The sequence below is a fragment of the Phascolarctos cinereus genome, unplaced genomic scaffold (assembly GCF_003287225.1).
Source record: "Phascolarctos cinereus isolate Bilbo 61053 unplaced genomic scaffold, phaCin_HiC Scaffold_2;HRSCAF=192, whole genome shotgun sequence".
Lineage (NCBI taxonomy): Eukaryota > Metazoa > Chordata > Mammalia > Diprotodontia > Phascolarctidae > Phascolarctos > Phascolarctos cinereus.
The window spans coordinates 312,013,292-312,040,372 of NW_027555625.1; the positions used below are offsets into that span (position 1 = coordinate 312,013,292).

General features: G+C 39.5%; 1 protein-coding gene across 1 annotated transcript in view; it reads left to right on the top strand.

Annotated features, from left to right (window-relative positions):
* The first annotated feature begins 4,247 nt into the window (after nucleotides 1–4,247).
* WHRN (whirlin) overlaps nucleotides 4,248–27,081 on the top strand; it is a 133,364-nt gene continuing 110,530 nt past the window's right edge. The window contains 3 exon segments of the mRNA XM_020990625.2: nucleotides 4,248–5,150; nucleotides 5,288–5,403; nucleotides 5,406–5,500. Of these exon segments, the coding sequence (XP_020846284.1) occupies nucleotides 4,753–5,150; nucleotides 5,288–5,403; nucleotides 5,406–5,500 (609 nt within the window). The 5' untranslated portion in view covers nucleotides 4,248–4,752.

The window sequence follows — 27,081 nt, forward strand, 5'->3', positions numbered from 1 at the left end:
TAGGCTTTGTTCATATCTAGGTGTGTTCCCACCTAGTTAAAATCTTGTCATTTACTTTAAATGGGGTGAAGGTACTTATTTAGGCTCACCTTCACTGTTAGCTCTCTCCTATAGATCTTAAGCTCCTTGAGGGGGAAGACAGTTTCTTATATATCTCTGTATTGTCCACAGTACTGTTTTTACGAAACAGTAATATTCCATTCCATTCATATACTACCATTTGTTTAGCCATTCCCCAGTGTGATGGGCCTCTACTTTATTTCTAGTCCTTAGCTACTACAAAAAGTTCCACTATAAATATTTTGGTGTATACAGAGACTTTGCTTCCTTGTGGTATTTGCCTAGCAGTGAAATTGCTGGATCAAAGGATATAAACATTTTAGTCACTTTCTTCAAATGATTCCAAATTACTTTCCCGGCTCCACCAACAGTGCCTTTCTTTCTGCATCTACTCCATCACTGACTAATCCTGTCTTTGGTCATTTTTGTCAGTTTGCTAGATATGAGTCGAAAACTATTTTCTTTGCATTCCTTTTATTATTAGTGATTTGGAGCATTCTTTCATATGGTTGTTTTCTTCATTTGTGAACTACCTATTCCTGGTATTCTTTTCACTCAACTAGTGTATCATGCTGTCTCTACCCTCTGCCAGTTAAATTCTAAAAACACACATGGTGCAGTGGAGAACTGAGGCAATTATCCCTGTAACTCAGACCCCCAAAATAGTTTCACTTAGAATATTCAGATTAATTGGACTAAAGTTTTTTTTTTTTACAATTCTCTGCCAAGCAAGCAAAGTGTTTTCATTAAAAGCTATTCTAATTTAAACCAAGTCAGCACAGGAATTGAATGGTTTTGTCCTCAGTGAAACCCAAATAATCCACTCATTAAAGAATCTCTCTTCTATTCCTGAACAAAATGGATTACAATATCCATTGTAATCCATTGTAGTATCATTGATAAGGTCATTCCTACTGCTCTGCAAGCCTTCTTTCCCTTCCCTGACCTAATCTAGTTCCCAAATCAGTTTTGCCTAACTGAGGCACTTTACCCAGAGATTTACTATCACTTTCACTCACTACTCCCTTATGGCTCTGTAACATGGGTCAAAAACATCCTCTCCATTTTATAGATGTTAAAATCCAGGCCTCTAAGGACCACTAAGTGGCTTGTCCAGGATGATGAAAGAAGGCAGGGCAAAATGAACAGAAGAAAGATTTTATCTAATTTCTCTTCTCAATGTTTTCATACTTCCTCTTTTCTCCATCTCTTTTTCTATTTCCTTGTACTCCCATCAATTACCTTCCTTTCAAGTGGGTAATAATTACCTTTTCCCAGCTGATATTGTCCTCCTGGTCACTCCAGAGTGGAACCAAGCCTCTCTATGAGCTGCAATGATTACTTAACTGGTTGAAATCCTTTCTCTTGTAGTAACATCCAAGAGTGAAGAAGCTGTCTCATTCATTCCATTTCAGATCTGGCTGTTGGCAGGGCGTAGAATCTGCCCAGTGTCAGGGGAGCTCCCATTACCCTGCATTTTCTCTGGCCAAGATATCAGGTAATGTTTTGTTGTTTAGTTGTTTCAATTGTGTCTGACTCTTCATGACCCCAGTTAGGGTTTTCAGGCAAAAATACTGGAGTGGTTTGCCATTTCCTTCTTTAGTTCATTTTACAGATGAGGAAACTGAGGCAAACAGCATTAAGTGTTTTGCCCAGGGTCATATAGCTAGTAAGTGTCTGAGGCCAGATTTGAACTCAGGTGCTCCTGACTCCAGAGCTGTCCTTCTATTTACTATGCCACCCAGCTGTCCCAGGGATATTTAATCTCTACACATCCCCACCCTCCTTTTTTAAATCCCTTCTCTCAGTTGTGTTGTTTTGTTTCTTTTTCCACTCCTCACATAGCTTTATCAGTACTCAAGGATAAGGCAGTCTATGGAAACAGCCCTGGTCTTTGAGTGGGAAGATTTGAGTGTAAGTCTTGGCTCTGCTATGTATTCCACATAAGACCTTGGCCAAATCCTTTCACATCTCTCAGCCTCACTTTCTACATTTTCAGATGGAGATAATACTTAAACTACTTACCTCACTGAGTTGTTGTCAAAAGGATGAAGATTCTTGTTAATTTTAAAGCTATGAAATATGGAGTTATTACTATTATTGTTATTCAGATTTTAATTGGCAATGCATATGTTGTGTTTGGTTTTACATTTAAAAATTTAAATGTATTAAAAGTTAAAATGTCAACAAAGATACACTTCTGAAATTATGGAGATGACATATTAGTTCAAAGTATGTTGATTTGAAATCACAGGACCTGGACACAAATCCCTACTATGCTAAGTACTGCCTTGTGACTTCGGGAAAGTCATTCCCCCTCTCTGGGCCTCAGTTTACTCCTCTGTCAGATGAGGGAGTTGGTCTAGATAATGTCTAAGGTCCCTTCTAGCTCTAATTCCTATAACCATCACTACAGTACTTAGAATAGTCTCATATAGTGGCTTTCACTACTCCAGAATGAAATAAATGAGTAAACAGATATGGGAAGTGCAGTCCCAAATTGAATTTAAATCTGCTTTTATCACCTTCTATAGAATATATCCCAGTGGATAAGGAAAAGAAAATGTAAATGGCTTTGTAATATAAAACAACTTTCAAGATCTGCTGTGAGAAAAGGTGAGTTTAAATAAGAAAGATACCCAACAACATCCAGGAAATGCTACTAGTCAAGTGCATTCCGACCTTGTCGTTCCTTGCCCCCAACCTCCTGGATTAGAGTTTCTGTAAAAGTCACAGAAGGGAAGAAGATTGCTTATGTTTCATGAGCATCAGGGGACAATAATAACCCTTTAAAAAGTGTTTCACTTTGAGTGAAAAGTGAGATGACTACACATGGGAAGACTGTTTTCGTTCTGAAGGGGGCAGAGTACCGCCAAAGCCTCTCAGACCAGTCTAGTAGGAATCTTGCCTCCCCTTCCTTGTGGGCTGGGCCCGTGGCAATCTCCAAATGCACAGACGTCTGGGTTTTTCAGTGAACCCAGTGATCATTTCTTGCACAGCCAAATGCATCTTCAGACATGATATAGGATAGAGGTACATTGCCTCTCCTTAAAGAGTATAAAGGGCAAGTTGATACTAAGGTGCTTATGCAAGATGGATGTAAGAAAACAAACCTATCTCTCAACCTCCTGCACTCTTGGTGCCTGACGCAAAGGACAAGAGCATACCATTAGCACAGCCTTCAGCGTTTTCAAATAAAAACCTTTCTTTTTCCATCATAAGTGCCCAGCATTGTTTCTGATTCCCAACGAGAAACACCTTTTCATAAACATCTTTGGTGGTGGTGTTCTGCGCGTGGTTGTGTTTGCGGTTTTGCAGGAACAAAGTGATAGCATAACTCCAGGGATGCCGTTATCAAACCAATCACAGTCATTATAATTAGAAACCCAACTAAGAGAAAGCTGAACATGAAATTCATCCACAGAAGATCTGAACGGCATACATTACACCCCATGTTTGATAGTCTTTGAAGACGGCCAATTAAATATATTTCGGGGAGAAGAAAAGTATGGGGTTTTTTTTGTTTATTTAAATGTATTTGGGTAATTGTATCAAAGGTTCAACAGCAATTGAGAGGGAGAGAGTAAGACGGTCGCTATTAATTGCTGGTGACCAGCTGCTATAAAGCAGATGCCTAAAGCCAGCTTAACTGGTTATTAAAAACAACAGCAGTGCCCACTAGACACTAATTTAAACTGGGCCTGCTGTGGCCAAGCTAGAGGAGAACCGAGGCAGTTACCCAGACAATTCAAGGAGAAAAAGGAAGCCCAATAGCTGTGCCTCGATTTCTTTGAAAAAGATATGCTTCTATTTTTTTTTCCCCTTGACTTTTTTAGATTATGGTCAGAGAAGTTGTGCATCTTAACCTAGCCCCAAACCCTGAAGCTTTTCCCTGCGTCTTCCCAAATGGGATAGAGGGTGAGGGGTGGGGGAGCAGTCTGAACACAAGAACTTGGAGAGGGAAGACGAGGCGCACTGGCCTCGAGCGCATCCTGGGCGCCAGGGTCTAGAGCTCCTCCTTTCCTACGCCCCTTCCCCTTCCCTCCCCTTTCCCCGGGCTGTACTGTTTCACCCCGTCTCCTGGCAACTGGAGGGCGCTAGGAGGGACGTCATTTCCTGAAGATCTCGCGGGAGGGGGAGGTTTGGGGGGGCAGGGGGCGGGGTGAGGGTTGAGACGTCGGAACAGGCTGGAAGCAGAGGCTGGCGCTGGAGCTCGGGGGGCGGGGAGCTCAACAGTTAGCAAAAGTGCCCCGCTACGGACCTGGGGAGGCGGCGAGCGCCGGAGCGGCCTCGGAGCAACTTCTCCTGCTCGTGGGACAGCTCCAGGGCACTTCGGGAGTCGGTACCCCATTGCACTTTGGAGGTGGGGATCCCGTCCTCCACTTTCCCCCAATTTTGCATTTCGGGGGACCTTTCGCAGGGGACGGTCCTGGGCTCCGGACATGCCCCGAGATCTTTGTTTGACAGCTCGGGACTCGCCTAGGCTGCTTTGCCGGGGGCTTCGGGAGTAGAGCCCCCGATTGAGGGGGTGGGGTCCCCCAGGCCAGGGAGAAGAAGTGGCCTGGCTGGGGGAGCCCGGGAATGGTCTGACTTGGAGGTGGGGGAAGGAGGTCCAGCGCTGCAAAACACCCAGCCTCCAGCCCCATTCAGCCTCCAGGGCTCCCCTCTTCAGAGCGAACCTGAGGTCGGGAGATGAGCACCCAGCTGGACCGCCTGTCGGTGACCTCGTCCTCCACCGGCTCTCTGGGCTCGGCGGCCGGGGCGGCGGCTGGCTCGGCTGGCAGCGGGCTCCGGCTGCTGTCGGGCAACGTGCGCAAGCTGCACCACGCACTTAACTTGCTGCTGAACGATGCGGAGCGGGAGCAGTTCACCCATTGCCTGAATGCTTACCACTCGCGGAGGAACGTCTACGACCTGGTGCGGACCCTGCGCCTGCTGCTTGACAGTCCGGACAAGCGGCAGCTGCTGCCTATGCTGCGCCTGGTTATACCGCGCTCCGACCAGCTGCTCTTCGACCAGTACACGTCCGAGGGGCCCTATCTCAAATCCCACACCGCATCGACCCCTGGGGGCGCCAACGGGGCTGGTCCGGGGCTGCTGGACGGTGCGGCCGCTGCCTCTCCTCCTCTAGCCGCTACTGGCTCCCGCAGCCCCAGTCGCTGTCCAGCCGACCCTCCCAAGTGGACTTCGGTTCCGGCCCAGAGGGGGCTCCTCTGGAGGAGCTGCGCGGGGAGGTCCGGCTTGTGAGTCTTAGGAGAAGCAAGACCAATGAGGGTCTCGGCTTCAGCATCCGAGGTGGCTCTGAGCACGGCGTGGGAATTTACGTGTCCCTGGTGGAACCGGGCTCCTGGCGGAGAAGGAAGGGCTAAGGGTGGGCGACCAGATCCTGAGAGTAAACGACAAGTCTTTGGGCCGAGTGACCCATGCTGAGGCTGTCAAGGTAGGTGGAAGAGGGACAGACAGGCAGCCTTGGATGCAGGAACAAAATGTTCACTTAAAATTCCCTGCTAGTTTTGGGGTAGGGGGATAACATAGGGATTAGCCCTTCCCTAGCAGAAAGTTTTCTGGTGAGCTCTTTAGTGTCTGGTATAGTGTATGGAGAGAAACTTCCGTCCTAGTGACATCCACCACAGCTGTAATGGCGAGTTTGTCTTGGCCCTGTTTAGGGGTGAAAGCGGTTTTCTGAAGTCTGCTTACCTGCCTAACACAACTTACAACTCACCACCCAGATACTACCACTGCTTCCAAGATCCTCTGTGGAATAGTCTTGGGCAGTGCAGTCTCAGGCTTGGATTCTTGGGAAACTGACAAGGAGAATAGACATCTGCTCTTTCTACTTCCTGTGCTATGCTCAGTGTTCCGTGACCCCTTCGTTCCAAGACAGGTTTCCTAGTCTGCAGTGAATTCGATGCAGAATCCCCACAGTAGAATCACGCAATTAGAATGTATAACATATGATATTAGAGCTGGGAGAGATCTTCTAGTCCAACTCCAGTAATTTTACAGAAAGGGAAACTGAGGCCTTGAGAAGAGAAGTAACTATTAGGAGGTCCCAGGATAAGTGGCAGAGCTGGCCTCCTCAGTCTAGTGCAGAGTTCTTTCCACTGTAGTTAACAGTTCCTGTTCTTCTCTCTTCTCCCTTCCCCCCACCTCCCTCCCCCAACTTGGGGAGCATCTCTGCGTTAAATTTCATAGGAGTTCATAGGATTTAGAGCTGGAAGGGACCCTAGTCCAACTCACTGTTGTTACAGGAGAGAAAGCTGAGGCCCAGAAGTTTAATGACTTCACCAACATCATGCGTAGCTAAGTGGAAGAGTCAGCATTTGAACCCAGGTTGGGAATGTCTTTTTAACTCTTAGAAGGAACTGGGCATGTTGACCATACCACACTAGTGATAGGAACCCCAAGTGGGTAGACTGAGCAAAACTTCTTTTGGGTACTATTGCAGATTTTTTCCCCTCTTCCTCCCTCCTCCCTTCCCTTTTCCCTTCCCATCAGTTCACCTTTACCTTTTATTTAGCACATCATTTATTTATAAAGAGATGGTCCATTAACCTTACCCCTTTAAAGGTGTGTAGTTCACAGATGATAAATGTATTCTATGATGATGTGTGATCTAAATGGTGATTTATACATTTGGATGCAATTTTACTAGCAGCTTAAAGACTATCTGGCTATTTCCTCATTACAGAGGTGTGAAGCAGGAAATTTCCAATCTTTTAGAGGGTTGAAAAAAAAGAAGCAATAGAAATACTAGATCCACAGTCAGAATTATGTGCTATATCAAATTTAGTTTTGTGTTCCCATTTTTGAATAGTACAATGAAGAAGAATACTACCTAGTTAGATGAAAATTAGGATCCTTGGAAAGAGCCTTGCTGGACTAAGAGTGTTGCCATTAGGAACGCAGAGCTTGGGACAACATAAACAGAGATGGGAACTTGATATAGTGCCAGCCCTTTAGCAAAGTTTATTTACCATTGGCACTTGGAAAGCAAAATTTAAAATCACCGAGGCAGCCTCCTGAAGTTTCAAAGTCATTTTTTTTTTTGGCAATGAGCAGGTACTTTATTTGAACAGAAGTTTCATGGTTGGCATTAGGGATGAGCCAGGTTGTAAATTCATTGTGTAGAAGGGCTACCTTTCCCGAGCTGCTGTGGCCTGCACCTCAGTGTTCTCTAACTTGAATTCCAGCGCTAGACTGGAATGGTCATTTGGACACAATGAATCTTTTCTTCTTCCCTTTTAGTCTGCACGGTCCCATTACTTCACCAGAAAGTTACCTTTGAAGCACTTAAAATGCAAAAAGCAAAATGAATACCCCTCTGAATCACTGTTAACATTTTGAAAACACTGAAGAAATCCAGTACAGAGCACATCCAGCATAGCATAAAGGTCTGATTTCAGTGAGAGTGAAGATTCAATGTCTATCTTGGAGTCAATAGAATGTCAGGGCTAGAAGCGGCTTTTGAGATCATCTAGTCCCATTGTCTCATTTTACCTTGAAGCCTAGAGAAGGGAAGTGACTGCCCCAAGGCCACATAGCTAAAAAGTAGGACATGAATCCAGGTTTTCAGATTCCAAATACGTTAATTCTTTCACTTAAAACATACTTTTAGTCTTAATGCCATTGGTGTCTTCAGTTCTAAGAAATGTACACTGTCTAGGTACAGTCAACTCTCATTTCCCAAAATTGAGACATTTAACTAAATTCTTTAAATAGAGAACTATTTATTCTTTTCTATGAAATTTGGATTTTCTCTATGTTAAATGAAAGTAGATGGAGATTTAAGGGACTATTTCCCCCCAACAGCAAAATATAATGGATTCAAGAACAAGATGTCCCCCAGCTCTACCCTCAAGGGAAGCCTAAAGCTCTTGGTGGCATGAGCTTTAGGCAAAAGGTGTCCAAAATCAACTGCTTTCTCATTTATAAAATGTTATGTCTTAGACTTTCATCTGCTGTGCCTAAAATGAGGTGTCATTTTCCCATTTTTCCCTAATCTCGTAAAACTGGTAGGAAAAATCTGCTATTTTGAATTCTGTTTCTCTTCCTTTCCATTACAAATAAGAAGGCTTATTCTCAAAAATGTATTTTTGATATTAAAATCTGTTGCATGTGTCTTATTTGGTGGCGAAGGGTGAATGCTCCAAGCTCTTAGAAGGATCGATATGCACACGAAAAATCAAGTTTTGGAAGTCAGATCACACCCTGACTGCGATGTGCCAGACTCTTACTCTCTTCACAAGCTTCTCTTCTCCCCAAACCCACCAACGTTTTTGCAAAGTGGGAATTGCATGTGACAAGGTGTTTTCCTCTTTAACTGATGAAACAAGCATTGATCACCACCCAGAGGCAGGATGTTGGTGATGAATGTACAGTTCCATTGAGAGGTGCACAGCCTCTCTCCTTAGAAAGCCTTTTTACCCTGAGGTAGCAATCACAGATCTAGATATCAGTGCAGCCCCTTATTTACAACTTCCCCCCAAATATTTTGGCTTGGTTTTGATGAAACTCTCTTGAGTGAATGATAACAACCACCACAAATACCAGCTTTCTTTCCTCCCAGTTCTCTTCCTCTCAGTCTCTCTGACATGCTGAGTCTAATCTGCTGGGATTTATTGATTTTTCTTTTCTTTGCTCTGCCTTTAAGATAAAACTGTAGCCTACCCAAAAGAAAGTTGGCTGAAGACGTGATATTCTGAGAAGGGAATCTTGGCACTCAGACAACCTCACACTAAATCAGGAAATGATGACATAAATTAATGGGCTCCATACTGTACCAGCTGGAAATTTATTTTCCTTTCTCTGACCCTAAACATCAGCAATGGTGATATTTTTGAGCAAATGAGGTTTAAAACAAAAGTAGGATTCTGGCACCAAAGGTAGAATTATGAAAGCTTACAAGCAAACATTCATGTCCGTTGGTCTGTGAGCCTTGTGGTTCTGTGGGCATCAATGACCAGCATTTCCAGGTGTTCTGTTGTACATGTTTCATCCAAATTAAAATTAAATGACCTTCTTACTGCTGCAACTGAACCACCAAGAAATCCCACAGGCCCATTGTAGTGTGAATGGTTTTATAAGTGAAAGTTACATTCCCTTTTATTTTAATTAGGGTTACTCAAGCCCCTTCCCTTCACCTCCTATAATATCCCAGGGAGCAATCAGTGCATATTAATATGTCATTCTATTTGGTCTGGCCCTTTCTGAATTACGAATCTGTCAGCTGCCAATTTGTAGTGCCAGGTTATCTGAGACCGTTACAAATGATTACCAAATCTTCCTTCTCAGCCTGTGAAATGCAGTTTCCCCACTGGTCTCTTTCCCTTATTCGATTTGGAAACAGCACAGAACATTTTTATTTGCACCGAAGAACTTCCAAGGGACTTAGCCCAGGGACTGGATGATTCTTGAGGATTAAGGACAATATTGAAAGGTTGTTACTAATAAATTTTTATTGTATTTATTTCTTGTTGTACCACATCCAAGACAACGGTGACTTTAGACATTTCTAGGGTCAATTTCTTTAATGAAATGATCAATCCATCTATCTGTCTATATGCACACATATATACATATATACGTATATATGTATGTATGTGTACACATACAAATACATATACGCACAGATCTAGTTGCCAATGGTTTTTTAAAAAAAATTATACTTTATCAGCCTATGCTGTGAAGATTAAATATTCTTTTAACAAATTATCTTTCCATTCTTTTGGGTCCTAATCAGAGACATGCTTAGAATGGAAGAGAAAGACACTTTTTTGGGGGGGGGGGAGGACTGATATTTTTGCAACAAAAACACTTTTATCATTTTGGACTTTATATCTCTGCTTCTTTTAGGGATTGCTAAGAATCAAAGCAGGAAACTCATTCATTTAAACATTTAAAAAAATTAGAATAATTCTAGTCATAGATGCTTTGTGTTTTTAAGTCACTGACATTTTCCTACCCCAGCCATGGTCCAGTCTACTGCTGGTTGTTAGCTACCATAGATGCATCATATGAATAGAAAGTTCAGTGAATCAGATCTTTTAACCTCCAGTCATTTTTTTTTTTGTATTCTCACAGAATTAAATGCTATCAACCATAGAGCTAGACAAAGTATATGCGCAGCCAACTCTTATTGGCCAGGGAGTATTACATATTCAAGTGTATACAATGTGAGGCTACACCCATGAACACACCTAGAGAGCATGTGCACATTGCCCAAGGATTAATGATCATCTTCTTATAAGGACTGTTTATTGAAACAGGCTTAAGGGCTTTTGCTATATAGCTCTGTTTCCAGAAAGATTCATTTACAACCCAGGAGGAGCAATCTGTCTTTCTTCCCTAGGAGGCTCAGGTCAAGTCACCACAAGGACAGTAGGAATGTGATTAGCAGAGACTACGTTTGTTTCTACCTCGAGTCAGCTGTAGGCTAAAATAAAAATCTTTTCTAACTGCATCTTGTTTTCCAGACATAAACCTCATGTTACCCTGAATTTAAACACAAACAGCCTGGATTGCCCTTTGGGTTCCTTGTTGGCTTTTCTGTACTGAAGAAATTTTAATTTTGGCAGTTTGGCAAGCTCAAAGGGTGTCAGGATGGAATAAGGATCATTTTACGTTCCATTCCTAACAATTCTTATTGGCTAGGATGAGCAGTACCAAGAGATAGGAATGTTTGTCTTTCGACTTCGCTGTATTGAAATGATATGGAAAGGAAGAAACTGATTGTCTCAGGAACCATGGAATGTAGAGCCTGAAGGTGATGTGTGCCCAGTTTTCCACAGAAAACCACCTCATCACTTGCTTTTTATTAATTATACCCAGCATGGCTAGACGGTTGTCTGTTATCATGGTTTAATTTTTTTTAATGCTTTTTTATTTCTTAAGTTCAGAATAAAATAAATAAAATTTTAAAATACATTCTGTACTTCATAAATACTAAGAAAAATCCATTTCCATATACAAAATAGAACATGAAAAGAGGATTATAAGTAAAACCATGAATCTTTATTACATATAGCTTGCTTTAAAAAAAGTACATAATAAATTCAGCATAGCATTTTCAAAGCACCTTGCTTGTTTCTTTCTTTCTGAACATCTTCCTATTCTCTTATGTGCATTCAAAATGTTTCAGTGACATTTTTCTTTTTTGACTAACCTTCAAATTCCCCCCCATTTCTTATGTCAAAAAATGGGTGTATCATTCTGTACCTCATCGTGTGACATTTTATGATGTGGAACATTGAAGACATTCCTGGATTTGGAGGCAGAGCTCTTGAGTTCAAATCTTGGTTCTGACAGTTAGTCTCTGGGTGACATTGGACAAGTTATTTGGGCATCTTTTCTGAATTTATAAAATGAGAGGATTGGGTCCCTGAGGCCTCTTCTTGTTCCAAAGGGGTAATCCTACCACCCTCATGTATGACCGTATGCTGTAGTAGACTTGAACCAAAATCATCTAACTTCTGCCACTTCTACTTACTAGCCATGTGACCTTGAGCTCTGCTCTGATCTTCAGTTTTCTCATCTGTGAAATGGGAATAATAATACTTGCATTACCTATCTGATAGGGGTATTTGACAACTCAAATAAGAATGTGTACATAAAGTCCATTTAAAATGCAAAGTGCTTTAGGAAAGTAAACTGCTCTTATGATGGCGGGTGCTCTTTTTATTTAATACAATATTCCTACCCACTCCCACTACCATTCCTGATAATGCCTTTACAGAGCTCTTTTCAAGTAAAGACAACTGAACACAAGCAATTCTTGTAGTTGAGATCACCCAATTCATTTCCTTTGTCCCTTAGCTCTTAAAACCCAAAATCATGCTTCCAGAAGTAAGTAGGCCTATTTCAGTAACTCTTCTGTCTCCAAGATTCCACAATAGAATCATTTCTGCATTTGGAAACAATAAAAGATCCAATTTTAGGTAAAGTACATTTTCTGTACAAAGCATGGAAGATGTTTCAAAGTCTACTCTCAAGCAAAGCAAATAACTCGCAAGTTTAAACTTTTCCTTCTATATTGAAAAAACATATTTAAGCTGATTGATTTTTCAGCCCCATCCTCCTTGCTTCCCCTGTTGAGAATTACAGTGTTCTTAATGCTCAATTGGCCGAGGTTTCACTTCAACTGGCAGTCCATTCTGGAGCTATTTTTTCCCCAATACCCTGAGTGTATGTATTAACAGCAATGCCTCAGCTTTGAATACTAAGCAAATACCTCAGCCTGCAGTAAACAAAACCCGAGAGGCTGAGTCTGTGCAATGCTAGAAGAGCACTTGAATTAAAATAGAAAGGCCTGGGTGGTCATCCAGATGTTTTATTTAAATGACATCATTCCCACAGATCCAGATGCTTGGCACTTTGTAGAAAAAGCCCATTAGACAATTGGATTGCTCATGTTTTACCACTGCATGTTTTGGCATTATAGAGACATAGCCAGAGAGCTCTAACCACTCCCCTCCATTGCTATGCTAGGGCAAGATCACAGGTTTGAGGTTAATCACTTTACTAGGATGTTCCACAGGTGAAAATAACCTGAAACCTATGAGACCACTGTTTTATTCAAGACCAAAGTTGCATATTGGTCTTAATCATAATTATTATTGACTTAATCACTAGCATTTAAATATCACTTTGAGGTTGAAAAAACTCTTCATATATGTTGTCTCTTTTGATCCTCATAACAGCCCTGGGAGGTATGTGCTATTTTTTTTATCATCCCCATTTTTGCAGATGAGGAAACTGAGGCTGAGAGCTTAATTATTATTTTTACTGATACTACTACTACTACTACTACTACTACTACTACTACTACTACTACTACTACTACCCATTTATATAGAGCTTACTATGTACCAGGCACTGTGCTAAGCACTTTACAGTTATCTTATTTGATTATCACACCAGCTTTTTGAGGGAGGTGTTATTATTATCCCCATTTTACAGATGACAAAACTGAGACAAATAGGGTTAAGTGACTAAATCATACAGCTAATAAATATGTGAGGCCAGATTTGAACTCAGATCTTCCTGACTTCATGCCTGGTGCTCTATTCACTTCGCCACCTAGCTGCCCCACATGGACACACACATATACACATATAAATACAGTATATGTGTGTGTGTGTGTGTGTGTGTGTGTGTGTGTGTATAATATACATATATATAGTATATAAATATGTGTATAATGTACTATACACGCACCCACACATGCACACCAATGTTTGGTATCATTTAGACAAAACATATGGATGACTGCCCAGGCTTTTCTATTTTCATCTAGGTACTCTTCTAGAATTGCACAGACATAGCCCCTCGGATTTTGTTTGCGGCAGACTGATGTATTTGCTTAATATTCAGAGATGAGACGTTGTTGCTAATACATACACACACTCACACATATGTGTATATATAACAAATTGTATATAGAACACCATAGTGGACATTAAGAAAGATATCTTTTAGGAAAATCATGGGCCTTCCCTTCACACGACTTCCAGTCTAGTACAAGGACAAATCACACACTCAGATGGTTATAATACACAAGAATATCAGAGCATTTGAGAGGTACAAAACAAAGCACTATGTCAGGTCCAAGGGAGGAGGTTGTTACTGGGGTGAGATAATAGGGGTCAGAATAGTATTTGGAGAGATGATAGCATTTGAGCTTTAAAGGATGGGTACAAATTTAACAGAGGTGGATAAAGGGGCTTTCTAGGCTCAGGGAACAGTGTGAGCAGAAGCCTAAAAGTGCAGGGTATATTCTGGGAACAGATTGGTCTAGTTTGGCTGGAACATGGAATGTATAGAGGGGAGTAATGTGAGCTAAGTACAGGACTACCCAAAATGATGGAGGGCCTTACATTCCCAAGTAGAGATAATGGAACCTTATTTGGTTGGCAGTAGGGAGCTAATGAACATTTTTGTGGAGAGGAGTGATATGATCAGACTAAGAGTGATTATTCTGGTGACAACATAAAGCAGTTTGGAGGAGAGAGCTGAGGTAAAAAGACCCATTTGATAATCCTGAAGAGTGGTAATGAGTATCTGCCCTAGGGAAGAGAGATGAGGACGCAGATGCCAGATATATTGAGGTGGTGGTATTGACAAGACTTGGTAATTGATTGGCTATAAGGGATAGGTATGACAAGCTAAAGATGCCATCAAGATTCCAAGCATTGTAAACTGGGTGAACAGTCATGCTACCATCAGAAAAACCTAAGTTAGAAGGAGCACTTGGTTTAGGGCAGTATTAGCCTTGAAAGCCTTAGGCTGTATCTTCACCAACCAACCAACCCCAGACCAAAGCAAAACAGATGTTTAGGGGTAAAAATAAAAATCTTTAGGCCAGATTGAAATGATGAAGATCCTCACTTATTTGGGTGACTATTCAACTCTCCATAGTGCCCAGGTCAATGCAGGTATGAATGGATCCATTGGGCAAGACAGCCATCTTTGGCTGTTTTTTCCTCATTGTAATTATAAAATCTTGTGGATCAATTGAACTTCAAATGTTATATTTTTGAGTTTTTCCCCTTTTAATTTATTGATATGAGGCAGAAATAGAGACAATGAAGTGACAGCAATAAAAAAAAATGTTGACTCTCTGTCTCCCTGGGAAAGAGCATTCCCCCACCCTTGTCTTTCTAGCCTTACTGCATCAGGATGCTTCCAAGGAACTATGTAATGAGGTACTTTAACTTCCTTTAAGTGGCTTTGAATGGTTAAATGATGATTTGGGACCATTAGTAATTGTGCAGCTTAAAAGTAAAACCAAAAAACCCCAACTTTTAATTTATTTCACTGAAATAATACTAGAGCTCTCCACTAAGAGCTTCTGTATAACAGATGAAAATTTGCCTTTCAAAGCTTAAAACAAGTTGGAAAGCAATACAACCCTCAAAAAGATACAGATCTATTTTTTCCTTGCCTTTTTAGGTACTTGTAAGTTTCATCAAATGTAGCTGGATTCATAATACCAAGAACAGACAATGGGCAGTCCGTTGGTGCACGTTGAGTCAGCATCACCTCCGTTTTTATTCATCTTATTGACTCCCAGTCTCATTTCCCACAGTGACTGTTTTGAGACCTTTTTTTTTAATTACCTCAAACCTCCATCTGCCTCTGCCTCTATTCCTTTTGTGTAAGGTGATCATGATGCCTGCTTAATCAAGATACAAGCTATCCAATGTGAGCCCTTCTCAACTTTGCTCCCCCACAATTCAAAACCCTGTATTCTTCATTTTCTCCTCCTTCTCTCTTTATCTCTGAGAAATAAATGCTTGTCTTCCTTACCAGTGCTGCTGTCCAAATACAAACAAAAAGGTTTTTTTAAATGCCTCTTGGGTATATAGGGACTATACTAGGGACTGGAGGGGATCTAAAAATCTGATAAGACAGCCCTTGGCCTCCAGAAGCTTGCAATCTGGTAGAGGAATAGGATGCTAATACCAATACACAATGATACCAGCTAAGTGCATTAAAGAGTTATAAAGCCAAGGTTTATTCGAGGTCTAAAGGGCAAAGTCATCACCAACAAGGGATCAGGGAAGGATCCTTGGAGAAGCATTTGAGTTGGGCTTTAAAAGATAGGAGAGAATTCAACGAGATTCAAAGAATTCAGTAGGATGTGAGGAACAGAAGAGAGGACATTTCAGACCCAGGGGAGAGAGATCTTGTTCTATCAATCAACCAGCCTTCCCCCTCTTCCTTCAGTCTTTCCCTTTTCAGTGGTTCCTTCCTGACTGCCTACATATATGCTTTGGTCTTCTTTATTGAAGGATAAAGACTGGATCTTCAATTTCATTGAAATTGGGAGCTCTTGGGTAAGGAAACTCCCTCTCTAATGCAGGTCAGCATCTTCTCTGCAATTTAGAGTCTTGCATCCAGTATGTGTCAGAAGTAGGACTTGAACACAGATCTTGTCTCTGAAGCTGGTTTTCTATGGACTATTCCACTCTACCTCACTTATGTATCCTTAAAAAAGTACCTAAAACTCTACTACTCCCTTGAACTACTCTCCTATTTTTTTCCTTCTCTTCATCCATCAGACGTCTTGAATAGTTCACACTTGTTTTGTTTCGTCAGTGCCACCTAAAGATTCCTTAATTACTCTGTCAGTATTGACTAAAAATGTCCTAATTGACAAATTCATTGGCCTTTTATCATTCCCTTTTCTCCAGGATCTTTTCTTGTCTTCTTTTATCATTTAATGTAAACTCTCCATTTTACAGATGGAAACCTGAAGCCTAGATATGAGTCTGGCTTGCTTAGAGTCACACAGGCTATTTGTGGAAGAACCAAGCTGGGAACTCAGATCTCCTGACTTCCTTTCAGTCTACTTTCTATTATATGGGGAAAACCAGGTTGTCACTAAGGATGTCCCTGAAGGAATATTTCCAAGGGCTTCCACAGGCCAGAAAATAGCCATGTCATTTTGTTGTTGATGGTGGTGGTCCCTTTGTTAGATAGAAAGAGGAAATTTTATTCATTCTTCCTGGTCCAGAGTCATTTTTGCCCAGTGTTCTTCGGAATACATGGGGCTGAAAAAGATATGTGGTAATTTTTATAGCTTGGGGGATTCCACATCTGTGTTCAATACTTTTGAGATCAGGGAGAGTGGGTGAGGGAAAGGGAAGAGAGGGAAATAAATTGATGCCAAGTTTCTGGGAGGGAAAAGTGAATGTATTTCTTTTTTGGAGGCTTACAGCAGAAAGACAGTATGTTGAGGGTGGAAAGAATTCTGGATTGAGCATCAAAAGAGCTCATCCTAGATGTATCGTTGTTTTGTTTCATGACCTTTGGCAAGTCAAAGCTTCTCAAGACCTCAGTTTTCTCATTTATGAAGTGAAAGAATTGGACCATGTGACCACTAAAATCCCTTCCATTGCTAAGGTCCTATAATTCTATAAGACATTGTACAAAACTGGTTCTCCATCTTTCAGAGCTGTTTTTCACTACCTCTCCTTTATCCATCAGCCTCATAGAGGCTCCAGAATTCAACTCTCTGTCTCTCTGTCTCTCTGTCTCTGTCTGTCTGTCTCTCTGTCTCTCTCTGCCTCTCTCTCTATATCTATCTATATCTATATCTATATCTATATCTATATCTATATCTATATCTATATCTATATCTATATCTATATCTATATCTATATCTATATCTATATCTATATCTATATCTATCTTTCTCTCTCTCTCCTTTCTCCCTTCCTTTCCCTACTTAGATAAGTTAGTGGTTCAAAATCTTCTGTCCCACCTTCTTTACCTCTAACCTCTTAGCTTAATTAACTCCTTTATGATACCCTTTTCCAAGAAGTCTTCATTTATTTTGTCCTGTCTCTGTCTCTCTCTGTCTCTGTCTGTCTCTGTGTCTCTGTCTCTGTCTCTCTTTCTCTCTCTCACTTCTTATCTTCTCTTTGTCTCCCTCTCTTGGCAACCTAGGTCGTCTAATCCCAGGCATCAGCTGTCAGCTCTTTGCATATGACTCCTAAATTTGACCCTAGCCTTGGCTTCTTTCCTGACCCTTATTAGTTCCACATTTCTGACTGCCTATCTCCGTGTGGCTACACTATCAACACATTAAACTCAACATATTATGAATATGGGGAATAGACACTTTTTGTCTGGAGTATATGGTAAATGACAGGGAGTAGTAGACAGGGAATAGACAAATACATTGGGGCAAATCAGAGAAGATTGAAATTCAATCCAAAGAGCATGGGCTTTCTTTTTTTTTCCTTGAAGAGTGCTAGGGAACAGCAGCTACAGAATATTGCCTGTGTTTTCAGATGCAGTCACTGAATTGGTTAGTTTTACTGTAACTGTTTTTATTACAACAATTGGTTCTAGGATTGGGACAGTATTATAAGGAAATGACTAGGATGTGAATAACAAAAGACATCACTTTTAGAACTTAAAAAATGATGGTGATTTTGAATTCTACAACTAAATAAGTGTTTTTTTTTAAAAAGTATTTTTCTGTTCATGATAAACATAGGAGGTTAATGGCACCCATATGTTGTGGCCAAACAGATGGTATTTGACTGATAGCATTTTATTACAGAAGTCAGTACCTTCTCACTGATATGTTGGGTTAGGGATATTTTTTGTTTGTTTTTACTTTGATTTTAATAACTTTACATTGGTCTGATTTGTGGGCTTGGCTTATAATGAAAGATTGATTTGTTGGTATAGGGTTTTGATCTCTAACTTTACCCCTGTGAATTCCCAATTAAGGGAAGGCCATTCATCTTTCCCTGAGGATTGAAGGGAAACAGTGAGGGAGGGAAGGATTGGCAATTGGTAATGAGTACAGGGAATTCCATTAATTTCTTCACTTAGTGGACACAGAAAATGTCATTGACATAAACAGATCCTTCTGAAGGATGGAATATGTCACAGACATTGATCCCAGAAAATAAAAGACTGCATTGCAAATCCATCCAGGAGTAGCTACAAGCTATTGTATTTGTGACTTATTGGATCTAGTTATTCCTTTAAAAAAAAAGGAAGCAAGAAAAAACTTTTTTAAGTGATTAACTTAAATAGTAAAAGACTAAAAGCCTAGCTTGGTGGATAATTAAGGAATTGCATTAAGCAGGAATCAATATCATTTTGGAACCTGCTCTGTCATGTGTCTTTTTGAGTCATTTTTCGTAATGGTGGTCACTGTATTGGTGGTCATTTATACTTATTGCAGGCTACTTATAACACAGTCCCTGAGTCCTATTTTTCTTCCTCTTTCTCTGATTCTCTATTTTCTTTCACAATTAAACCCAACTTTAATTCATAAAGATGTTTAGAAGTGTCACAAAATGCAGTGCGGAGGACTGTTCAAAAATGTCAGGTCCCTGGACCAGCATCTGGATTCCCATAGGTAGGAGAAAAAGAAAGGTTTTCTTTGGAATTTTCCTGGTTGTTGATTGATTGGTGACATTGAGTTCATACACAATGACTTCATTGAACCTTCTTGAAAAACAGCAAGGTCATAAAGGGAAAGGGGTGGTGGCAGAAGCCTGTGCTGCCTATATTCCATGTTGTAAATATACTGTGTTCTCACTGTAAGACACGTTGGAACATACAATGTTAGAACAGGAAGTGTTCTCAGAGGTCATTCAGCCCCTTCATTTTGCAGATGAGGTAACTGAACCTCAGAGAAGAGATGGCCTTCCCCAAATGACACAGCTTGTTAATAGCAGAAGTCAGGTGTCATGCTTATACCCCATTCTACCTCTCCAATCTCCAACAAGTGGCGATAAGAGAGCTGGATTTCCTTTGGAATCTATGGATGCTTCCTTTTGTATCTGATTGAGTGTGTCCTTTTTTAGAGTGGGAATCCATTTTAGCTCAGTTTAAATGAGCAGAATTAAAATCTGTTTTTAAAATCTTTTTTTTCTCCAAACTTCCCAGGTGTCTGTAATTCATTTGCACATTTTAAAGCACCTACTTTATGTCATAACCAAAATAAAGAATCCCTTCTGCTGATGACAATGCTATCTTCTCAGTCATCCAGGCTCGAACCCTCAGTATCATTTCCAACTCTTCCCTGCCCTTCACTCTCCATTTCCCATCAGTTGCCATGACTCTGGATGATAACTTTAGTACTATAAGGCACCTTAGAGATAATCTAGTCCAATGCCTTCATTTTATACATGAGAAAACTGCATCTCAGAGAAATTAGGTGATTTGTTCAAGGTCACACAGGTAGTAAAAGGCAGAGCTAAGATTTGAACCTCTGACTCCATATTCAGTGCTCTTTTAAAAAAAAAAAAAGGAAAATGCTTGGTTTTGTTCCATTGTATGTGATTCTTCATAACCCCATTTGGAATTTTCTTGGCAAAGATACTGGAGTGGTTTGCCATTTCCTTCTCCAGTTCGTTTTACAGATGAGGAGGCTGAGGCAAACAGGGTTAAATGACTGGCTTAGGGTCACACAGCTAGTATCTGAGGCCAGATTTGAACTCAGGTCTTTCTGATTCTAGGCCCAGTGCTCTATCCATTATGCCATCCTTTATTTCTATTTTATAGAATAAAAAAGGGCTGTATTTGTACTAAATACAAACAAAATTCATGTGTTCTTGTGTATGGGAGAATAGAAAAAGATGTTAGTATCAGAAGCTGCAAATTTATAGTAAGTAGAGTTTACTTTTTAAAAATGTTTGTAATAAATTCAGCATGTTACTTTTCAAGCTGTCCTGCTTTGTCTGTGTTTCATTCTTAACTTCCTTCTGTTCTTATCTTTAATTCAATTCAATAAACATTTATTAAGTACCTGCTGTGTGCCAGGTACTGTACTCTACTGAGTGGTGGGGATACAAATCAGAAAAAGAAAGACAGTCTCTGCCCTCAAGAAGCTTACAATCTAATAAGGGAAGACTGCAGATAAAAGGAAGCTGGAAAGGGTGGGGGAAGCCAGGGGGTGTCTGGCCCAAGAGCATCTCGTTTCTTGGAGTTGAAACCTGGCAGAGCTGCACATAGAAAGTGGAGTGTGCTGAAAGTCCACTGTATGCCTTCTATGAAGGAAGGCATTGGAAGGAATTTAGTACTCCCCCCTCCAGCCCTCCAGTCATAGGGGAGAGGAGGCTGACATTTCCAAGGCTTGAGTTAACAGCATGGTGATAAGATTAGAAGTGATCTGTGCATTTTCTTTTAAATAATCCAATGGCCCTGTCTTCATTTTTTCTTTTGGGGGGCAATTTTATCATTACCCCCTCTCTTCTCAAGATTTCTTTCCCCCCAAGCACTTTGTAGCTCTTTCCTTTGCCTTCATGACTTCTTACCATGCATTACACTTGTTTGTATGTCATACAACACCAGTGCCCAGCACAATGAATACACAGTAAGCACTTAATAAATGTTTATCGAATGAGTAGATGGATCTGGACACCTGGAGACCAGAGACCTAGGTTTGATTCCTGAATTGGTCCTTGGCCCTTACTATTTGTGTGACCTTGAGATGGTCATTGCCTTTCTGGATTTTAGTTTACTTCTTTAGAAAATGAGGAAGTTCACCTAGCTCAGGAGTTCTTGGACCATAGATAGATTTCAGGGAGTCTGTGAATTTGAATGGGAAAAAAAAGACATCTCTATTTTTATCAGCTCTAAGTGAAATTTAACTTTTCCTTAAGTTATGAATGTTGGCAACAAACATTATTTTAAGAAGAGGCCTGTAGACTCTGCCAGACTGCCTAAAGGGTTATGACATAAAAAAAAGCAAACATTATTTTAAGAAGGGACCTGTAGGCTCTGCCAGACTGCCAAAAGGGTCTATGACATAAAAAAAAAAACCACTTCCCCTGGATAATCTACAAGGTTCCTACTAGTGATCAATCTGTGATCCTATGAAAACAGAGGATGTCATTGACAATCGTAAATTTAAGGGCCTATTGAGTGGTCCAGATAGTAGGCTAATAGAGCTAGAGCTTCTAGCTGTATTCTAGGTTTCTTTTAGGGACCTCAGAGGTCTTCATATCACAGAGGAGAAAACTGAGGCCCAGGGATAAGCAATTTGCTGAAGGTCACACAGGTTGTAAGTATCAGAGATGGATGTGAACCCACATCTTCTGATTCAAGAACCAGTGTTATTAGCATTTTACTGTACTCTTTCTTTCTTTTTAAAAATGTTTAATTATGTTTGTTTTCTTTTTAAAGAAATTTAATTTTTGTTTTCATGAAGACCTGTCATCCCTCTTTTCCATCACGTCTCCTTCCCCCTCTGAGAAAGTAGGAAAAACAAAACCCGTTACCAGTATGGATAGTCAAATACTATATAAATGCTAGCTTTTACTCTTTTTACATTTGGATCCTTTTCCTCTTTCTTTATTCCTTTTTGGGGATGGACCTAGTATCATTGGGTCAAAAACTATGCACAGTTTAATAGTTTGGCACAGCATAGTCCTGAATTGCTTTCCAGAATGGCTGGATTAGTTCACAGTTCTACCAATAACGCATGAATGTACCTGTTTTCCCATAGCCCCTCTATCACTTGCCATTTTCCTTTTTTGTCATCTTTGCTAATCTGATTTGTTTTGGTCAACTGTCAATCTGAGTTGTTTTAATTTGCATTTTTCTAATGAGTGATTTAGAACATTTTTTCATATGCTATTTAGCTTGGATTTCTCCCTCTCAAATCTATCTATTCAATATCCTTTGACCATTTATCAACTGGAGAATGGGTCTTATTCCTATAAATTTCAATCAGTTCCCTATATGTCTAATAAATAAAATGTTGTCAGAGAAACTTGCTGTAAAGATTTTTTCTTATTTACCTGCTTCACTTATAATTTTAGCTGAATTAATTTTGTTTTTGTAAAAAGTTTTTAATTTTAGGTAATTAGTGCACTGCTTTTTAATATGTTTAATAGATATTTCCTCAGATCATAAGTGTAGAGGTAGAAGGGACCTTAAAGGCCGTTTAGTCCGACCCTCTAGAATAAGAGATTGAGTGGGAGGTATTGATGGAGAGACATAGCTGGATTATGATAGGAAGCCAGGCTAACTAAGGAAAAGCTGAGGTATGATTGATAAGGGGCTGGGGTGAGGTGGAGTAGAGGAAGCATGTAATCTGGAACCTTCCTGTTTTGTTTGTTTGTTTTGCTAAAAGTGCTGACTTCATTAGTTTGTATGTTCCTACAGAAATACAAATATTGTCGATGCACTCTGAATTTGAATATCCAGTCATCAACTCCTTGTGTTTCTTGGGAACAGTCATTCTTGTATTCTCCCATCTCTCCAGTTTCATACTTCAAACCATTTGGAGAATTCTTTTTGAATTTCCTTCAGGGGCACTTTACATAAGAAAAATCTCCTCTTACATATGTGTATTATTACTTCTGTACATCAGTGGATCTGTGGTCCCATCAACTTGGATATACCCTGCACAATTAGAGAACTCATCATCTGCAATTCATATCCATGTTCTTCCGTCAATCTACTACAGAGGATGATGTAGGTGTTTGTTTTTGCATTTCATAAATACCAGGAGAATGCTTGGGCTCTCCTTCTAGTATCTATCATTCTTGCCACATGGTAGACCTGCATTTTTTTCATATTACTAAATTATATTCCTTACCAATCAAACAATAAATCAATAAACATTTATTGAGCACCCAATATGCCCCTAATTCTGTGTTGAGGAGAAGGGCAAAAATATAAATTAGGTCAGTCCTTGCCCTCCAGGAACTTACATTCTAATAGAGGAATTCAATACATGTGGGAAAAGAGGGAGAGAGTTGACCAAGGAAAGTACTTTTGGTGGAGGCAGGCTTTGGGATCGTGAGTAGAATTAAGGGGAAATAGATTGTCATACCTTTCCAGTAGTAATGATAGTATTAATGTGATCATTACTCTTAGAACAAAAACAAGTAGTAGGAAGGGAAGGGAGTAGCCACATGTATACTTACAGGGAAGTTGGCAAGATTCTTGTACTAGCTAGGTCCTGACTGATGAGTAGATGGGATACCACCTCTTGAGTATAGTTTAATCATTGGGCATATGTTATAGCCTACCCATGCCCACCATTCATATATTTATTGTCCTTTTGATGACTTATATGTTTGATTCCTATGAGATTTTAAATATTCCGAGATTTGAAACCATGTTACGTTGCCATGAAAACACTTGAGTTGAAAAGATTTGCTCTTTGTACCAGGAAAGGAATTCTGTATCACTAAAAGTATTGTAGTTTCCCATAGGTAATCTGACTCCTATATAATCCTGGGTACAACTCCTTGTTTGTCTATGTGCAGTGCCTCTTCTGGATATATATATATGTAGATAGATAGATATAGATATAGACATATATAATAGATATATAGATATATATTGATATACTCTCTATATATGTGTATTATATGTGTGTGTGTGTGTGTATATATATATATATATATGTATATATATGTACTAAACTCAATGGAATGGCCACTCTATTGAGACTTTTTTTTATCCATTTAGGTTTTCCTGTGTGAATTGATGGGCTGATTTTCAAATAATAATGGCTTTCTTTTAGGCCACCCGATAATGTACTGCGATTTGTTACAGTCAGCCTAATATCATTCATAGATGGAAATATCTGGAGGACTTCATCATCTGTAGGGATTCCTTCCATTTGGACCTTGTGTAAACCATCCTTTGTGATAGTGAACACCTTTGGCAAGAATATATCTCTTTCTTAAATGTTTTGTTTAATATTAATAGAGAATTGTTGAACAGAGCTATTCCTGTGCTTGCATTTATCAAAGCATCTTTGTAGATTTTAACATAAACACAAGAGATTCCCTTTTCGAGTGCATTCTTTAAGACTGTGTTTTGTTCTAACAAGTCACTTTTTTTAAATCAATAAACAATAAATCCAGTGGGATCTCATATTCTCTGCACCTTTCAGTAAACTGTGTGACTGTAAAGATGTTTTTAAAAGACTGGTTCCCTTCTCATATTTTCATAAAGGAAAACATCAATATGTGGGCAAATTATTCTCACAAAGATTTGAAAATAATGAGAAAGGCAAATGGGTCAGTAATTATGGATGTTCCCTCTGTTGTAGAGGTTCTTAACTTTTTTTTTTCCTGGACCCCTTTGAAAGTCTGGTGAATCATACGGATTCCTTCTGAGAATAATGTTTTTAAGCATATAAAATAAAATATTTAAGATTATGAAGAAAACCAATTACATAGAAATAGTTAACTCTTTTCCTGCTGTTTTTTGGTCATTATTAATGCCTGTGATTTTCCCCCATTATCTTGCTCTCTTTTCCTTTATGAGATATTATCTGAAGTGATTACACAATGCTTTCAAAATTCTGCCATCACTTTGACATCTACTGGTCTATTGCAGCTGCTGTTTCTGACTTTGTACTAATGCTATTTCTATTTCTTCTTGTAGCATATCAAGGATTAATGTGTTAGGCTTCAAATGTGCTGGTACCTTTGGAATCGATAACAAAATAGATCATTACAGAAACATTGAAAGATTCATTATGTTTTCTATTTGTTGTCTTATCTCTGAATGCTTTGAGATGATTTGGCTCATTTAAGTTTCTTTTCAATATTTCTGTAGATTTGTTTTACCTTCTGCTTTTTCCTGTTTTATATTACAGTATTAGAGATAATCTTCCATTATCCTCCCTCATAATGTTTTGCAATGTTTATATTTTTTTCTAATTTTATTTTTGTTTTCAGTTCCAGATTCTCTTCTTCCTTCTACCCCCTCACCCACCCATTGAGAGGGGAAATATGATACCCTTACATATTTGAAGTCATGGAAACTATTTCCTCATTAGCCATGTTCTGAAAAATAAAGAGAAAAAATACATACTTCAATCTTTACTCTGAGTCCATCAATTCTCCATCTGGAAGTGTTTAGCATTTTATGGCATGAGTCCTTTGGAGTTATGGATTATTGTATTAATCAGAGTTACTAAGTCTTTCAAAGTTGATGATCATTACAATATTGCTGTTACTACATATATTGTTCTTCTGGTTCTGCTTATTTCATTTTGCAACAATTCATATAAGTTTTCCCTGGTTTTTCCTACCCCCTTCATCATTTCTTATAGCACAATAGTATTCCATCAGAGTAATATACCATACCTTGTTCATCCATTTCCCAGTTGTTGGACATCCCCTCAGTTTCTAATTCTTTACCACCACAAAATAGCTGCTATAAATATTTTTTTGTACATGAGTCCTTCTCCTTCTCTTTTTCCTTTGATCTTCTAGGTATAGACCTAGTAGTGGTATTACTGGTTCTAAGGGTATGCACAGTTCTATAGCCCTTTGAGTATGGTTCCAAATTGTTCATCAGAATGGTTGGACCGGTTCACAACTCCACCAACAGTGCATTAGTGTTTCTATTTTCCCACATCTCATCCAGCATTTGCCATTTTCCTTTCCTGTCATCTTAGCCAATCTGATGTGTGTGAGATGGTACCTCAGAGTTGTTTTAATTTGCAGTTCTCTAATTTATTAGTGTATTAGAGCATTTTTTTATGTGACCATTGATAACTTTGAGTTCTTCCTCTGAAAACTGCCTGTTGTATTCTTTGATCATTTATCAATTGGGAATGGCTCCTATTTTTATAAATTTGACTCAGTTCTCTATATATCTGAGAAGTGAGGCCTTTATAATGAGTTTATATTCTTAACCTGTGTTGCTCTTGGCTGCTGTTTACCTCTACTTGGCAAATAATTGCTAGTTAACAATGTTTGGGGGCTCTTTTGGCCTCCAGTATCGTGACTATATTGGGGAAAATGTTTTTTTTTTTTAGGAAATGGTGATAATCAAGATCAATATCTTTGCTTTTAAAAAAAAATTTCCCACTTTTTGATTTTGAAATTTGTATGTGCATATAAAAATATGTATGTATTGTAGTTGAAAGAGTAGGGCTTTCCTAGTCTCAAGTGTATCTAGTGCTTGCTGTGTGACTATTGATAAGTCACTTAAACTCTCTGAGGCTTAGTTTCTCTGACTATAACAGTAGAACTAGTTCCCTCACAGTCTTGTAAGGGAAACACTTTGTAAATCTTAAAGTGCCACATAAATGTGAATTATTATTATTATTATTATATTATATTATATTATATTATTATTATATGCATATATGCATAAGTATACCTGCTAACCTACATCTTGTGGGCAGCTAGGTGGTGCAATGGATAGAGTGCCAGGCCTGGAGTCAGGAAGACCTGATTTCAAATCCGGCCTCAGACACTGCTGTGTGACCCTGGGTAAGTCACTTAACCCTGTTTGCCTCAGTTTCCTCATCTATAAAATAAGCTGAGAAAGAAATGGCAAACCACTGTAATATCTTTGCCAAGAAAACACCAAATGGGGCAATGAAAATTGAACACGATGGAAATTGACTAAACAAAGACAACAAAAACCTATATGTTGTCTTGTTAAGTTGTTTAGCCCATAGAGGATGATGTAACTCTTGGCTTTGGTTAGATTTTATAAAAGTGTAGAGTAAGATGTATTTATTTTTAGAATATTTTAATCCACCTGCCTAAATTACTA